The sequence below is a fragment of the Mustela lutreola genome, chromosome 5 (genome assembly GCF_030435805.1).
Source record: "Mustela lutreola isolate mMusLut2 chromosome 5, mMusLut2.pri, whole genome shotgun sequence".
In the NCBI taxonomy this organism is placed as follows: domain Eukaryota; kingdom Metazoa; phylum Chordata; class Mammalia; order Carnivora; family Mustelidae; genus Mustela; species Mustela lutreola.
Genome location: NC_081294.1, coordinates 84,751,006 through 84,767,920, shown reverse-complemented (window position 1 = coordinate 84,767,920; position 16,915 = coordinate 84,751,006). Strand labels below are relative to the sequence as shown.

The 16,915-nt window shown below is 39.9% G+C and overlaps 1 protein-coding gene across 7 annotated transcripts in view; it reads left to right on the top strand.

Moving 5' to 3' along the window:
- The window catches only part of JAKMIP2 (janus kinase and microtubule interacting protein 2), a 175,537-nt gene that overhangs the window by 97,431 nt on the left and 61,191 nt on the right, over nucleotides 1-16,915 (top strand). For 6 of the 7 annotated variants that reach the window (XM_059174984.1, XM_059174983.1, XM_059174982.1 and 3 more), the window contains 3 exons: nucleotides 9,063-9,560; nucleotides 13,308-13,517; nucleotides 15,296-15,394. In XM_059174984.1, coding sequence (XP_059030967.1) covers nucleotides 9,063-9,560; nucleotides 13,308-13,517; nucleotides 15,296-15,394 — 807 coding nt within the window. Of the gene's footprint in view, nucleotides 1-3,371; nucleotides 3,481-9,062; nucleotides 9,561-13,307; nucleotides 13,518-15,295; nucleotides 15,395-16,915 lie in introns of all 7 variants that reach the window. The other variant, XM_059174985.1, reaches the window with a different exon arrangement.

The window sequence follows — 16,915 nt, the reverse complement described above, 5'->3', positions numbered from 1 at the left end:
CCTACAGCTTAAATAAATGTCTAGAACTGAGAAGCTTATCACAGGTTTGTTGAATGAGTAGAGGAATGAATGAAAAGTGATTCATTTCCTTATACCTTAGCTTCTTCATCAGTAACTTGTTACTGTGATGAGGGTCAAATTAGAGAATTATAAAAAGCCGTTGTGATGATTAAATGAGAAAATTCCTATCAAGTGCTCAGAGAGATTCCTCACATGGTAAACTCCTAAACAGTTATTTGTAGTAAAATTTTCTAATATGCTCCACATGAGAGTCAGTTACTAATTAGGCTTAGGGAAGTCTCTTTACTTCTCTGAATCTCATCTCATAGTTGGATATGCTAACACTTACTTCTCCAGAGTGATGTGGATATCAAATAGGGGATCATGAATAGGAAAGCATTTTCAAATATCTGACACACATAAGACATTTCTGCTCCCTGCAAACCAGAGATGGCCGTGTCAGCACAAAGTTGCCCTATTTAGATAACTCTTTGTATAGTAACAAAAATAAATGTTCCTGATCAAGCTATCGATCAAAAACTGATATCCTATCATTTTTTTTAATCTGTCTCTTCTTCCTTGACATTACTATTAAATCCTAATCATTTATTTTCCTAAAAATCTATTTCTCCTGGGTTCAGCAATAATAAAGCTTGGATCTGCCAGAACCCTTTGCCTCCTGTCTCAGCTAAGCCTTAAAAACCTTGGATAACCAGACCTCAGTGTAAAATTTATGGAGGAAGTCTTTTACCATGAAGCTAAAAAGAATTTGATATCATAAAAGCAGACAAACAGAACAAAACAAAATAAAAACATTTGTTTGAGAGTCAGAAGATCAAGGCATTGTGTTTATCCCTCCTCGGGGACAAATTTAAGTGTCTCAGTATCTCGATTTGTAATTCAGATGACTGAATCTCTTTCTCCATATCTGTATCTCTCAAACTTCACTGTGCGTTAGAATAACCTGGGGGAACTTATTAAAAATTGAGACCTTTGGGCCCACAATCTGTGGATTTTGCTAAAGCAGGCACATTGAGAGCCAGGACTTGGAATTCTAGCAGACGGTCCAGGCAGTCCCCACAGAGGTGGTTCTTTGCCTTTGCATTGGCAAACACAGCGCTCTCAAGATTCCATCCAGGTATCACGGTCTAAAAACATTTCATTGGTTTTAACTTTCCCTGGGGCAGCGTAACATTTCAAGGGAGGCAGACTCCTTTAATTGTAGTAACGACAGGATGACAAACTACATTCATAGGGAGAAGCCTGTTGGTCTGGAGACTGGTAACTATAAACTGATGATGATTTAAAGAGAGCAAACTCAAGAGGTTTCAGAAAGGCAGAGGTCCTGCAGACCCTACACTGCCAATTTTCCACACATTCAACACTTTTAAAAGGGGTGACTCTTGAGCATGGACAGGGTTCCCTGTTTATCCAAGGCCTAGTCTCTAAGTCAGCAGATCAAGCGTCATCTCCCCTTTCCACTGACAAGAGCCGGGAAAGTCAGCCTCACACATAAAAGCACTGTCTTTAGCCTTCTTTCTGCTGTCTTCACCCCGCAGCCCATCTCCCTCTCCGTGGCAGTTAATTGCAATCCCAGCACAGGGACTAAAACAAAACCCCACTGCCTGTCAGCAGCCTTCCCCAAAGAGCAAAGGGAATTTAGAGGGCAAGCAAGTTATAAAGCAATTTATAATCATAAAAATGATTGTGTTTCTAAAAGTCCAGGTTTTAAGAGAGAGAATATAAAGAATTCCAAGATGTGAATTCATATTCTCACTTTGGCTCCTAAGCTATGATGATAAAACGACAGTTCAGCTATTGGGAAATGTGCTAAAGAGTGGAAACCTTTGAAATGGTGGAGCATTAGTCATTTTTCCAGAAAGATACATCACCCCTTGACATTTACAGGACACACTGCCGACAGAGCAGAGTCATAAATGCTTTAAAGTGATTACAAAAATAGCTGCACTTTATTGAATGTTTACTATCTATCACACACTGTAATAAGCACATTCAATCCTGACATAATCACACCTCTTTCATGTACCACCTGAGTGACCCTGAGCAGGTTATAAAAATCCCTCAGTGTTTTCCTTTCCTGGTCCATCAAATGGGAAAATAGCAGTATCTGCTTCATAAGAATGTATATGTGTGTGTGTTGGTCCTGAGTGGCTAGTTTGTGTCAAGCATGTTAAGTATTATGAGTCAAGGGGCACCTGGATGGCTCAGTTGTTTAAGCATCCAATTCTTGGTTTCATCTCAAGGTCCTGATATCGGTCGTGGGATCAAGCCCTATGGTGGGATCTGTGCTCACAGCAGAGACTGCTTGTCCCTATCTCTCCCCCTTTTCCCTTCTCCCATTCATGCTCTCTCTCTCAAATAAATAATAAAATCTTTTTTTTTTAAGTATTATGATTTAATCATAAGTGGGCATTGTTATCCCCATTTTACAGATGAGGAAACAGATTCAGTGAAGTTAAATAATTCACCCAGAGTCACATGTTAGGAGGTGGCAGAGCTAGTTCTTCCACTCCCTTTGCCTCTCCTCTAGAGTTTACGGTCTTGTTTTCCTTTTTGTGATATATTTTCCCTAGTTTTACTGAGATATGATTGATATATATAATATTCATTTTAGGTATACAGTGTAATGATTTGACATATGCATGTATTAGAAAATGATTACAACAATAAGTTTATTCAACATTCATCATCTCACAGTTGTACAATTTTTTCCTTGTAAGATCTCCACAACTTTCAAAAATATAATACAGTATTGTTAATTATAGTCACCATGCTGTACATTACATTCCCAGAACTTACTCATCTTATAACTAGGAATTTGTCCCTTTTGATCCCCTTCACCCATTTCTCATACTCCTAACTCCCCCTCTGTCTCTGACAACCACCCATCTCTTCTCTGTATTTGTAGGTTCAAGTTTTTTAGATTCTGCATGTAAGTGAGATCACATGGTATTTGTTTATCTGTCTCTGACTTATTTCACCTAGAAAATACTCTCAAGGTCCATCTCTGTTGTTGCTAATGGCAGGATGTCCTTCTTTTTAATGGCTTAATGATATTCCATTGTGTATATCTGTGTACATATCATATATATATATATTATATAGCCTGTATATGTATATAATATGTACACTTTTTCTTTATCCATTCATCCACTGATGGACTTAGGTTGTTTCCATGTCTTGTACTTCCTGTGCTCTTTAAAAATGTGAAGATCTTGAAAAAACTGGAAGCATTAGGCAAAGGGAGAGAGAATATCAGAAGTTTACTCTCCACTGTTAACCAAATTTCAAAGAAAGAAACGAAGTGTTGGGGGTGGGGGTATGAACATACCTGAATCCTTCTCTCATAGGTCTGCATTTCCACTGGAGGGAAATGAAACAAAAAGACTAGACATAATCAACATCTAATGAATAGAAATTTGTCTGAAAGATTTTCCAAGCACCGATAGTAATAAGCAGGTAAGCAGGTCATTCTGACTGAACTTCAAGTACAACACCCAAGAAGATGGAACCATGGGGTGGAGAGGAAAGAACACACAGTGGGGCCTCTGTGCCACGTGTCCTTGTCATTTCTGAGCCTGCATTTTCCCATCTCTAAAATGAATGGATTGTGGGCAGCAGAGAGGTGCTACGGTCCCTCCAAAATGGTAGGGATTGGTCAGGGAAGGCAGCCATGTGCTCTGGCTCTTCCTGCACTGAGATAGCACTTAGGACCCGCAGGTGTCAGCCCCACTCTGACCACCTGGTCCAAGTAATGCTCTGACATCCATTTACTCTATCACATCACCCTACTCCATCTTTAGCATAGAACTTTGTACTGCCTGAAGTGATTTTGTTCTTTTGCTTATGCATTGCCCACAGCCAAACCGCCCCCTGCCTGTCTCCAGTAATATGTAAGCTTGTTATGCGTAAGAGACCATGTCTTCCTAAGGGATCCCCTAAGGAAGGTGCCTTCCGAGCTTTGAATGCTGCCTGGCATGCCGGAAATGCTCGATACTGCTTATGGAATACATTTTCATGTTCCCTTTTAAAAACTTCCCAACAACCTCATGGCAGAAATACAGTTACAGTATTTATTTAGATGGAAAACTCCAGGCTCAGGCAAAGAAAAGATTTCCACCCAGGTCTGTCTTTTTTTTTGGGGGGGGGGGGCTTTTTAATGGCTTTCTGAGCCATTAGACTTTAGTGTTTTCCTCTGTCTCTCCTGTCAACAGCGTGAGGCAATGATCTGCAGCCCAGGGGTGTGTGAGCTCACTAGGGATTGCTGTGAGATGTGGAACCCACCCACCTATTCCCAAGGGCTCCCTCCTTTCCCTCAGAGACAGCCTTCATTGTAGGTACAAAGGCTTCTATTTTTTCATTATCTGGGAGGAAAGCAAGGTGTGATTACTATTCCAGTTTCATGGAGAAAGAAAATGAGTTCGAATGGTTTAACTGATGTGCTCCCGATGACATAGGGAGTAGAGGAGCTAAGATGGAAATTCCCAAATGACCTGGGTAATGCTGAGTATCTGAACTCCTCTAGAACTCCCAGGGAATCAGCCAATCCTTGTCCTCAAATGACTGCTCCAAAGCCTCCATGCTCAGCGCCCCAATTTGGGATGCAGCGTTTCTTGTTTTATGTACCTTTAGTTTTGCGTTCAGAAAGCCTGTGTCTAAAAGTAAGAAATGAAAAAATAGAAGCCTTTGTACCTCTACGGGTTTTATAAAATTTCCCTTATAAACAAACTTCTATAGGGCAGCTTCATATCTTCTGACTGCGAGTTACTAAGTGCCCATGAGCCTCCCTGCCTACTGTGAGTTTAGATATCCTGGAACATCCAGTGCAGATAATCCACACCCAAGCTCATGTTAGCTTGTCTTGCCTAGATAACCTCTCAACTTCCTCACCTTGGATCAGGCCATCCAGTTTTTCATCCTAGATTTCTAAGGTCACATTAAAGTTCAGACATGACCATCGTTATCTGGGCAGAATTTACACTGGCTTTCAAAGGCCAGACTAGAAAGGAAAATACCATGTGAGGCAGGGTGGGGTAGTAGTCAGAATGTTTCTCCTTCTGACACAGTGTAAGGTCTCCCCAGGAGGATTAAATTTTCCTGGTGACTTTTTTCTTCCATAAAACCTCCAGGGGAGAAGGAATTTGGAATCTATATCTTTCAAAGCCTGTTCACTGCTCATCCCCTTACTCTGTCCTATCCCACACCCCACTCCTGCATACACATAATCTGAGTATCTTCCAAGTTAAAATTAGATGCCACCAATGCCAGGGAACTCAAGATATCTCCAGGAGACCCAATTTTACCTTTGTTTTCAAGGTTTCTGTTAGGAGAACAGTTATTATGGTCTTAATAATATAGTAATAGTCATGTTAGTCTTATCCTGATAATATGGGTTCTTATATTTATGTCATTGGTATTAATACAGCATTGCATTATATAATGATACCAATATGGCATCAACAATATTCATCAAAATTAATACTATACTATTTAACCATGTATTAATAATTATTAATCTCCCAGGTGTTCCAGTCTTTCCGAAGGACTTTTAATACATTATCTAAGTCAGCCCTCACCATATGAGAACGAGACCCCGAATCCCAGTTAACACATAAGAAAATGGAGGCTGGGGAAGAGAACAGTTTGCCAGAGGTTTCAGAATTAACAGGAAGGAGGTACCTGGGTGACTTAGTTGGTTGAACCCAACTCTTGGTTTTGGCTCAGGTCATGATCTCAGGGTTGTGAGATCGAGCCCCTCAAGAGCCCCAAGTTGCGCTCTCCACACATCAAGGAGTCAGCTTCTCCCTCTTCCTCTGCCCCTCCCCCAGCTGGTGCATGTGCACTCTTTCTTTCTCCCAAATTAAACTGAATTGAACTGAAATGAAATGAATAATTATTTATTTATTTATTTATTTATTTTAAGCGCATAGGGAGGTCTGGGACCCAACCCATACCTAGCTGCTGGCCCACGCTGGGTGCTAAGCAGCCTTCTTCACACTGTGCTTGTGCAGAGACTCGTCCTCACTTTTCTCATCTGACATTCGGATGACACAGATACTACCTACATCACAGAGCTGCCAGGTTAAATGCAGTAATGTGTGTGAAGTCTTTAGGAAGCTGTATAACTCACAGTAAGCCCTCAATAAATGCTATTATGTGATCCAACAGCACTTATCAAAATTGATTCTTCTTCTAAGTATTTTTTTCTCTTTTTGTGTACGATTTACAGTAAGATAGTAAATTCTATTTTCTTACTGGTACAGTCTGAGCTGCAAATAATTTTCAGAAAGTGATTTTACTATAAAAATTTTAATTGGCTTTTTTCCTTCCTGAATGTCAGTCACATCCTTTGTGTCTGCTTCATAGTGAAACACTTCTCCCAAGCTTAAGAAACAAGTCATACCTAGAAATCCTGCAAAAATGCCAGTTTCCATGGCAACCAAAATAAACAGACATGAAAAATGCCAAATGTAATCAATCAATGCCTTTGAGTTTTCTTTGGGTTCTGTGGATTCCTTCAAGTGATGGACAAGAAAGCCAGTGTTTGTTTGTATTTGTTTTTATCTTCAGACTGGAATATATTTTTCATACACGTGTATTTTCATTTTTTTTTCATTCATCTCCAGTCTAGACACAAAAGATTAGTGTTTATAATTTGAGAGAAATGACAAGATCACAAAATGAAGCAGTACCTATAATGTGGGACAGGTGAGGAGAGGTAGAGTGAGAAACAGAAACAGGAGCTGGGAGGGTCCAACCAAATCTTCTGAGAGCAGGAAAGGTGAAGCTGAGATGTTGGGGTTTTATTCAGCAACATAAAGGAGCCGCCCTGGGTGATTTTTGAGCACATAAATTGGGTCAGAACTGGGCTTTCCTGGGGCACTTGGGTGGTACAGTTGGTTAAGCATCTGCCTCTTGGTTTTGGCTCAGGTGGTGATCTCGGGATGGTAAGATTGAGCCCAGGGTTGGCTCCATACTCTGTGGAGTCTATTTGGGACTCTTGCTCCCTCCCCCACTACCCTAACCCTCCCCCATGCTTGTTCTCTCAAAAAAAAAAAATCTTAAAAAAAATACTGGGGTTTACTAGGAGAAATATCACCATCATGAAAGCCTGCCTCATTCAACACACAAGAACCCTAGAGCAAAGCTGTCCAGGAGAAATACAAACAGTCCACAAATGCAAGGCATGTATGTGATTTTTAAATTTCTTGTAACCACAATTATAAAATGTAAAAATGAAATCATTAGTTTTAATAACATACTGTATTTAATTCATCCAAAATATTATAATTTTAACTTGTAATCAATATAAAAATTATTGCTGAGGTTTTTACATTCTGGTGTGTATTTTCATTTAGAGTAAGTCTTGGTTCAGATTTGGTATATTCTAAGTACTCTGTGTAGCCAGTGATCACTGTATTGGGCAGCACAGGTCTAGAGCATATGTAATAATAAGTGACTAGGAAGGGACCCTGGCCGAAGGTGGAGGCAAGATCAAAGACAGTCATTGAAGGATGCCTGGCTATTTATTTTCCCAAGTCTCCTTGTGCCCTGAGTTCTTTTAGGATATCCAGTGTGGTAATAATTGCTATGCCTTTAAAATAAAATATTCATAAATTGCCATGTGGACTTAGAAAATCCAGTTCTAGCCAAAGGTAGGTACTATTAAGGTAAGTAAAATCTCACACGCTTTCCATTATAATTACAACAATCTGAGTAAGGAGTTTGAATCTTAACATTTTTTAACTGGAGAGGCTCTTTATGATTTTTTCATGAAACTTTCCTATTTTGCAAATGGCAGAGACCCAATTTCACTGAACCGGATATTACTCCCAGGGTTCCCTAATTCTTCCTTTTTTCCAGGTTAATGTGTGTGTGTGTGGAGAGAGAGAGTGTAATTCTGTGGTACACGACAGAGGCAGAGGAACAAAGACAGTACAGACGAAGAGGGGGAGGAAGACGATAGTAAAGAACATTTGCTGAGAGGCTTCTCTAAGCCACACATGCCAGGTCCCCCCCCTCCACCTCCCAATCTACTGAATCAGAGCCAGACTCAGCCAGTTTAAGGTAGTGCCATGGCTAATCTATAAGGAGACCCACATTATCAACGGAAGTGAAGCAAAACAGAAGATTTTGTTAACCAAAATACCTGAAAGGTCTAAATGTTAGAAGGAATACTTTATTAAACTGCTTGGACGGTTAGTTGGTTGGGGGAGCAGGAGAGGTTGCTGAGTGGGGCAGGGAAGGACACAAAGGGACAGCCGTGGAGCATGCAGAAGTAACAGCCACCAGACCCCTTGAACAGAGAGGTGGCCCAATGTACCACAGTGTTTGGGGCTAGTGTGTGTTTATGCATAATGTTTGCTGGTAGAACCAAGTTGCCATAGAAAAAAGGTGAGGTTGAAGATATATCAGTTGGTTTTATTTCTCCATTACAGCAGCCAAAACAGAAGGGGGAAATAGGAGAAATATTTATAATATCACTTTGGGCACTACTTTATTAGTCTAATGATAATTCTGAGCTCTGAACTGTCCTAAGATGCACACATGTATCAGCTTACACCTAGCCAGGGATGTGTTCTAAAAAGCTCTGCAGGTGATCTGTTCTGAACTTCTCCCCACCAAGGTGAAAACCGTTATAGCACTGTGCCCTAATTTTAATGTGCATACAATCACCTGGGGACTTGTTAAAATGCACGTCCTGGTTGTAGGTCTGGAGAGGAGCCCTGGATTCTGCATTTCTGACAAGCTTCTGGGCGATGCCTGTGTTGGTTATCTGCAGACCACAGATGGATAGTGAGGGCCCCAAACCTCAGATACTGTCTGCACCAAATAATACAAGCATCTCCAGGTATCTCCTCCTTCCTATACTGTCTTCCTAGCTCTGGGACCTGTGGTTCCCTTCCCTCTGAGCACTCAGTGACTAGACAAGAAAAGGTGAGGAATTGGGAGAGCCCAGGCCTCTGAGCTACAGGCCTGCTCAAGAGCCCACCTTCCCTTTGAGGCTCACCAGTTTCATCCTTTCGCCTCTCTGCCCTTAGGTGTCTAAGCTTGAAAGAGAGAAGACTCAAGAAGCAAAGAGGATCCGTGAGCTGGAGCAGCGCAAGCACACGGTCCTGGTGACGGAACTCAAAGCCAAGCTCCATGAGGAGAAGATGAAGGAGCTGCAGGCTGTGAGGGAGAATCTCATCAAGCAGCATGAGCAAGAAATGTCAAGGACAGTGAAGCTGCGGGATGGAGAGATCCAGAGGCTCAAGTCGGCCCTGTGTGCTCTCCGGGACGGCAGCAGTGACAAAGTAAGGACAGCGCTCACCATTGAGGCCCGGGAGGAGGCCCGGAAGCTGTTTGATGCCGAGCGCCTTAAGCTCTTACAGGAAATTGCGGACCTGAAAACTGCCAAGAAGCAGGTGGACGAGGCTCTAAGCAATATGATCCAGGCAGATAAGATCAAGGCTGGCGACCTTAGGAGTGAGCACCAGTCCCACCAGGAAGCCATCTCCAAGATCAAGTGGGAATCAGAGCGGGACATTCGGAGGCTGGTCAGTAACCCAGGGCAGCACGTCGGCGCACAACCATTCTCTCCCCAGGTTTTAGAATGCCATGGGTATGCTTCTACGGGTGTATCTCATGAGCGGATTATAAATAGTGCTCACCTCCTGTTTAGCACTGACCAAAATACAAGATAAGTCTGTAGGTAGGTAGGTAAGTAGATAAATGGATTGATAAGACAAGCCAAAATTGGAATTGTAAAATGTAGAAAACATGGGAATCACCTTTCTCATAACAACTGGCTTCTTTCAGCCATATATGGAGAGTATCTTTTCAATGACTCCTATTTTCTTGAATGTCTATAAAAATATTCTAAATTATGAGCTCTTCTAAAATCAACATGTTTTGTGAGCTTTCTATTTATAAAATGCCACTGGCTTTTTACAGGAGTGGGGAAAGTTTCTGTGGCTTTCAAGGTATCTGAAATGGCAGCCGCTGAGAGCATCCTGAGTGATTCACCTGTCTTCTTTCCAGGAACTGTGTCTGAAAACAAGAAATAGAGCCATAAGAACTCTGGTCATTTCTAAGACAGATCTTCTTTCTCAAAATAAATAAGAGCCATTCAAAACAGTGGCCACTATAATTTTTAAACTGTTCCTAAGTACTTTATTTGCTATTGCCAATTTCCAAGACTTATTTCAAGCCTATAGAGTTGAATCTTTCTTTTTAATACGTATGGCCAAAAACCACATTGGTCTCTCACTATACCTGAAAATAAAACAAATGTAATTATTTGTTTTATTTCATTATTCATTATATTATTTATTTTATTTCATTATTCATTATTTCATTTATTCATTATATTATTTTATTTCAATTATTTGAAATCCATAATGTCCTAAGTTGACCACGTCCCATTATTTTAGAAGAAACATTTACATGCGTCTATACTCAGAATGTTTAGCATTAGTTGTATCTTAGTCCTGTCTTATCAAATTACCCCTCACCTGTTAGAATGCACTTTATGCTTCTCCAACAATAATACTTTCTGGCCGCCTGGTTGACTCGTTTGGTGGAGCATACAACTCTTGATCTCAGGGTTGTGAATTCAAGCCCCAAGAGAGTACTTTAAAATCTTTAAAAATAATAATATTTTCTTAGGAAAACTACACTTCCCTTTTGTGTCCGCCAATTCTAAGCAATTATTTTGTAAGAACTCCAGTTATGTTCCTTCGACCATATCTCTAGGATCTCGATTTTAAGTAAAAGTGGTTACCATAGAATATTTTGAAAGCTAAATGTGTCGTTTTCTTTGTACTACAATATAGGGTGACCGTAAAATGTTACCTTTGCCACACTTTCCAAATTCTTTGCAATTCATTCTATTGCCCTGGTTGACAATAGCAACCAAACACAGTGCAGAAACTTTGGTCTCTGCCTTGCCTTTGGTTTTTGAAATGACAACAGTTGATGAAGAAAGAACCAGGACTATGTCTGGAGTCAGCAGGTGGGTAAATGAAAAGGATGCTGTACACCTATTTGTGTTTGTCGGTGGTTTTCGATATAAAATCTGGAAGTATATTCACTTGTTGATCTGTAGTTTCTTCTCTGACTTCCTTTCACCAGCATACTGCTAAAGTAGACGATGCATTCTCTCTTAGTAACAATGTAAAATCTAAGCAACCTTAAGAGTGGTTAAAAAACTGGGTGCAAACAGAATAACATGGGAAGTTTTTCAGTAGTGCAGATGTACTTACTTTTTCTTCTTGTTCTGTTACTATCCTTACACCCAGATCCATTTTTTTGGAACTGGAAGGGAGAGAAATGAAAGCCATTCTGTTTAGAAAATTTATCCAGGGAATTCTAGTAGACACCCCTTCCCATCTAAAAACTAGAATTTTGGAAGATTTTCAGTATTCTGAAGCCTGAGTCTATGCTTAAAATCACTATGCAATAGAGACTCGTCGACACTGATTAGTGGATATTCTAAAGAAAACTACTTTGGAAAGTGCTGGAAGGGGAAGGGTAATGTTGGGATCATTACTGCATAGCCTGTTAGAATGGGCTTTGGGGTCAGAAGACTGAACTTAAAATCTGGTTTCACTACTTATTAACTATAGGATTATGACAAAGTTGGAAACCCTTCGGGTCCTCAATTATCATCTGTAAAATGGTGATAACAAAATTTGTGTGATAGGACTGTTATAAGAGGAGATAAGGTGTATAAAGTTCTGAGGATAGTGCCTTGAATGTTGTAAAAAATCAATAAATTTTAGTTATGATGTGGGATGTGGCCATGATGAGATGATTATATGGGTAGTATGGGAGTGATTCCCAGCAAGTTCATTTAGGTAGGGTACATCAGAACCAACTAGGAGCACGGAGGCGTGGAACCATGGTAAACTGTAAATGACATCGTAGATGACAGGTCTAACAAATGAATGTACTACCTAGTTCAGAAAAACACTGGATTCAAATCTTCTACAAGGAGGTAGAAACTAAAAACAGTGCTTTCATTCTGGAATTTAAGGATAGTGTTTGACTACTCATTAAGTTATCATTTGATATCACAGGACCATGCAAAATTTAGCCCCATGTCCTTCCAATATTGATCTAAAATGTAATCCTGTGACTGAGAGACAGGATCTTGCAGATAGTTACCTGGGGAAAAATGGGACTATGCATCAATTTTTGTTCCAAATATATACATAGGCATATTTATATAAGGAACATAGCAAAGAAAGATTTACACAAAGTGATTTGTTATAAATAAGGGGACATTTTTATAAAGAGAACAGTATAATATCATTTATATTAAATGTCTCTATCCTATCTCCACTTTAAATATTCTCATGAAATATAATAAAACAAGAAGAAAGATTTTGCCTGATGGCTATGCTTTCTTCAGAAATTGTTTAAAGTCATTAACTTCACTAGCCCTCACCAGGAATGGCACAAATTTTTCAGTCCAATGAAGCTCCTGATCAGTTGTTATCAAATGCTTGTGGCCTTTAGTTGACAAATAATTCTGAGACCATGCTGAGACTTAAAAGAAGTGAGAGTTGGGGTCCATAAATATGTCCCACAGATATAGGAGGGGAAACAGTGGCTAATATTACCAGATGTTTCCCATTCCTCCTCTTGTCCCGACCATGGTTTTCTCTGATGGTAATAAAATGGTTGCCTTAGCTCTTTGCTCAATGGAAAGATCCACCTAACACGAACAATGTTCCAAATTCACTCCTGAATTCACTCCACATTTGCCACCTGAATGCAAACATACTGGCCTTAGGAACTGACTAGTGTCCTGGAAAGTCTACGGCTTTGTCAGCAGAAAATGACCATAGTGCATGCTGCTGTTTAGAGGCTATTCCTCCAAACAGGAAGGAACATCAAAAATTGTCCTGGGAAACACTGTAATAGAATATTGAGTATCTGTCTTTATTAACACAAATGACCCATTTTATTTTGTTTTATTTTACAAATGACCCATTTTAAAGTTAACCTCTTCTTTCTAAATCCAACCAACCTAGACTATTTCAAACAATATATTGAGCTAAAGCATCTACACAGGATATACCAGAGAGAAAATTTACTCTCTTTGATGCCTCATTATCCAAGGGTAGCCTTTCATTACACAGTGTTGCCTTCTCTTGTTCATAAATTCGGTATACCTGTACAGTCATAATTTTTTCCCATAACAATCAAAGGAAAGAAGTTAAACTCCTACCATTGTAAAAATGCATTTTTTTTTACAACATTTTTAAATAAAATGTCCTGGGTGTCATTTAATTCAGATGGATGAGATTAAAGCCAAGGACAGGATCATCTTTTCCCTGGAAAAGGAACTGGAGACCCAAACTGGCTATGTACAGAAACTGCAGCTGCAGAAGGAGGCATTGGATGAACAGCTCTTTCTGGTCAAGGAGGCTGAGTGTAACATGAGCAGTCCGAAACGGGAGATTCCGGGAAGAGCAGGAGACGGCTCTGAGCACTGCGGCAGCCCTGTAAGTCTGTCTGAGCTGAACAAAGAACTCAGGAGTCATCTTTTATTTAGCTCCCAAGTTTTACTTTTCACTTAAGCTCTTTTCCTGTTTGCTACAAAGAAATCAATTCTACCTCCTCCTATAAAACCAGCTAGTATCTTGGGAACAGGGTTTTCTAAACCCATAGATAACAAAGTGGTCTGCCCTGCATTAGCAGATCACAAGAGAATTACAGGTCTTTTTAAATCTTTCATAGAATTTTTCTACCCATGTGATACCTTTGCAAACTTCAGCCTATTATAAGAGTCATAAATTAGGGGAAACTCTTGCCAAGACTGGTAATTTTCCCTTGGGTGAACCATTGGGTTGGAAATTGGCAAAGCCGGTTGTCATCTACATGAGTCAAACTGTGTGACTATATAAAAAACTAAACAGTTTAAATCATCCTCTGAAAGCTTCTAGTCTGATTGAACTTCTCACTTATTACCCTGGATTTTGATCATTTTATAGGAGAAATTATTTTAAGAACTGCAGCCAGAGAAATCAGCTTGTATATAGTTTGCTTTCATAACTTATACCTTTCAAATTATGTAGCTGCTAAAAAGATGAAAATGTATTATTTAGGAACAGAGATAGGTTCCAAAGTAGTACTTAGAACCAAGTAATGAATAATTTATGAATTGGTATTCAGGATATATATATCCCCGTAGGTGGCGGAACCAGGATTTAGCAGATGTAAGTTTCAGTTCTATCCCTGACATTTACCTGCAGTGCAGCAAAATTGTCTAGAGAATGGGCTCTAGAGTCAGACTCTTTAGTTCAAATTCTGGATCTTCCACTTACCGTGTGACCTCAGGCAAATCATTTTCCTGCTCAGAGTTTCCTCATCTGTAAAAGAGACGCATTAATGGGCCATATGGCTGGTCAGAGGTCTGGAAGAAACGGTTGTAAAATGTTGAGCATGGTGTCTGGTTCGTAGTTAGCATTCAATAAATATTAATTATTGATCTATTGATAGTAGCTGCAAGACCTTGAATGAATTATGACCTCCCTGACTCTTCACTGTTCTGCTAAATCCTCTAGGATTTTATGAATCTGGAGATACAATGTGTGGGAAACTGGTTTGTCAACAGTACAGCACTATCAAAGTGTAAGATGATAATGGAATTGAAAGTCTGTAATGGTCTTATGGATGCTAGATCATGGAATCAGTCCATGAGAGCCATGTGTAAAGTGATCCATGGCTATTATGACAGTGGGGACTCCAGTAGCTCTGGGCAAAATGTACCAACAAAGGCATGAAGGTAATATACCAACCTTCTCACTCTGACCTTTTTCTCCATGAGTATGTAGGAATTTTCAAAGCCCAGCCCTATCTTCTATTCTTTGGCCAAGTATGATAGGACATTTGTCCTAACTGTAGGAAACAATGTGCAGCCATGACTTAAGAAATGCTCCTTGAACCTCACATAATCATGAATGACCTTAGTCTCAGAGATCACAAATCTGAGAGGCTTATCCAACCATCTACCAGTCACCCTGCCAGGAGTCAGGGCTCCAGAGAGTATCTGCCACATGGAATTCATTTTCAGTTTCAATCAGGCCTGGTCTTCAACCCAAGCAGTGAATATCAAGGGTTAGAAGACAGTAAATATTTACTCTTCTCTGAATACAGAACATTTTACTCTCACCTCATAAGCCAGATGAAAGGAACCAAACCTCTTACTTTTATGAGTGGAATTCTCAAACTTTGTGAAAAGTGTTATGGAAGAAATACCCATTTTAATTTCCATGCATAGGATTTGAGAAGAAATCAGAAGAGAATAGCTGAATTGAATGCCACTATAAGAAAATTAGAAGACAGGAACACCCTGCTTGGAGATGAACGAAATGAACTGGTGAGTTCTGCCCAGAATTACTTGTTTATTTATTTGGTGATTTTTCTTATGCGTTTTGTTTAAGAAAATTTATAAGATGTTGTGGAAATATAACACAATATATAACACAATAAAGACAAGTACACAGATAATAAAGGTCCAGTTTAATAAACATGCCCAAAGAAATACACCCATACTAGCACCACTCAAATGAGTACCTGGAAGATTACCAGTGCCTCAGAGCCTCCCTCTCTTGGGAATTCTACTAGTCACATCCTTCCAGAGCTAATCTACTCACTGAATTCTGTCACTGTAGACATGCATCACCATTCTTTAAATGTTTCGTAAATGGCATCCTACACTCTTCTGTGTTTGGCTTTTTTGCCCAGCATTACATTTGTGGAAGTCACTCACTGTATTAGATGTGTCCACTCATTCATTTTCTTACTCTATTGTATTCAGTTAATACACCACAGTATATTTCCTCTTCGATTACTAATGGGCATTCATAGTGTTTCTTAGCAGTTTCAATATTAGTAGTGCTGCTGCATGTCTTTGGTGAGAAAATGTGTTCTTTTCTGCTGAGAACTTACCAAGGAGCAGAATGACTGGGTTGTAGGGTGTGCATGTGGTCAGCCTTAGTACTGGTTGCTGGGTCTCCACAGTTGTGAGAACAATTGCATTCCTGTATTCCTATTCTCCCGCCAATGTGGGAGACTTGGCAGTTTCTCCCCGGCTTTGCCAACATGCACAGATCGTTGATCATCTTAGTAAGTATGGTGGGTATGAGCAATATTCTGATTGTAGGATTTTGATTTTTACTTTCCTTAATAAGGAAGTTGAGTGAATTATCAAATATCTTTTGGCTTTTGGGGTGTCGTGTGATTTGCCCTTTGATTTTCATAAAATTTTCTTTTGTGTTGCCTTTATTTTCTTATTAATATTAGGAATTCTTTATATCATTTTTGTATATTTGTATTTAAAATATTCTGCTCTGGGGACACCTGGGTGGCTCAGTCGGTTAAATGTCTGACTCTTGGTCTCGGCTTAGGTCGTGATCTCAGGGTGTTAAGATCGGGCCTGTGTCAGGCTCCAGCCTCAGCATGGAGTCTGCCAGAGATTCCTTCTCTTTCTCGCTCTGCCCTTTCCCCATGCTCTCTCATGCTGTCTCTCTCTCACACACACACACAAATAAATCTTAAAAAAAAAAAAAAAATCCTGCTCTGTGGCTCTGTGCCTTACATTGTACTTTTTTTTTTTTTTTTAAAGATTTTATTTATTTATTTGACAGATCACAAGTAGGCAGAGAGGCAGGCAGGTGGGGGGCGGGGAGAAGTAGGCTCCCTGCTGAGCAGAGAGCCCAATGCGGGATCCCAGGATCCTGGGATCATGACCTGAGCCAAAGGCTTTAACCCACTGAGCCACCCAGGTGCCCCACATTGTACATTCTTAATGGTAGTTCTTGATACAAAGAAGTTATAATTTCAGCATTTTGTTTTTTCCAAATATATACATTTTAAGTCATAAGTCTCTAAGCATGAC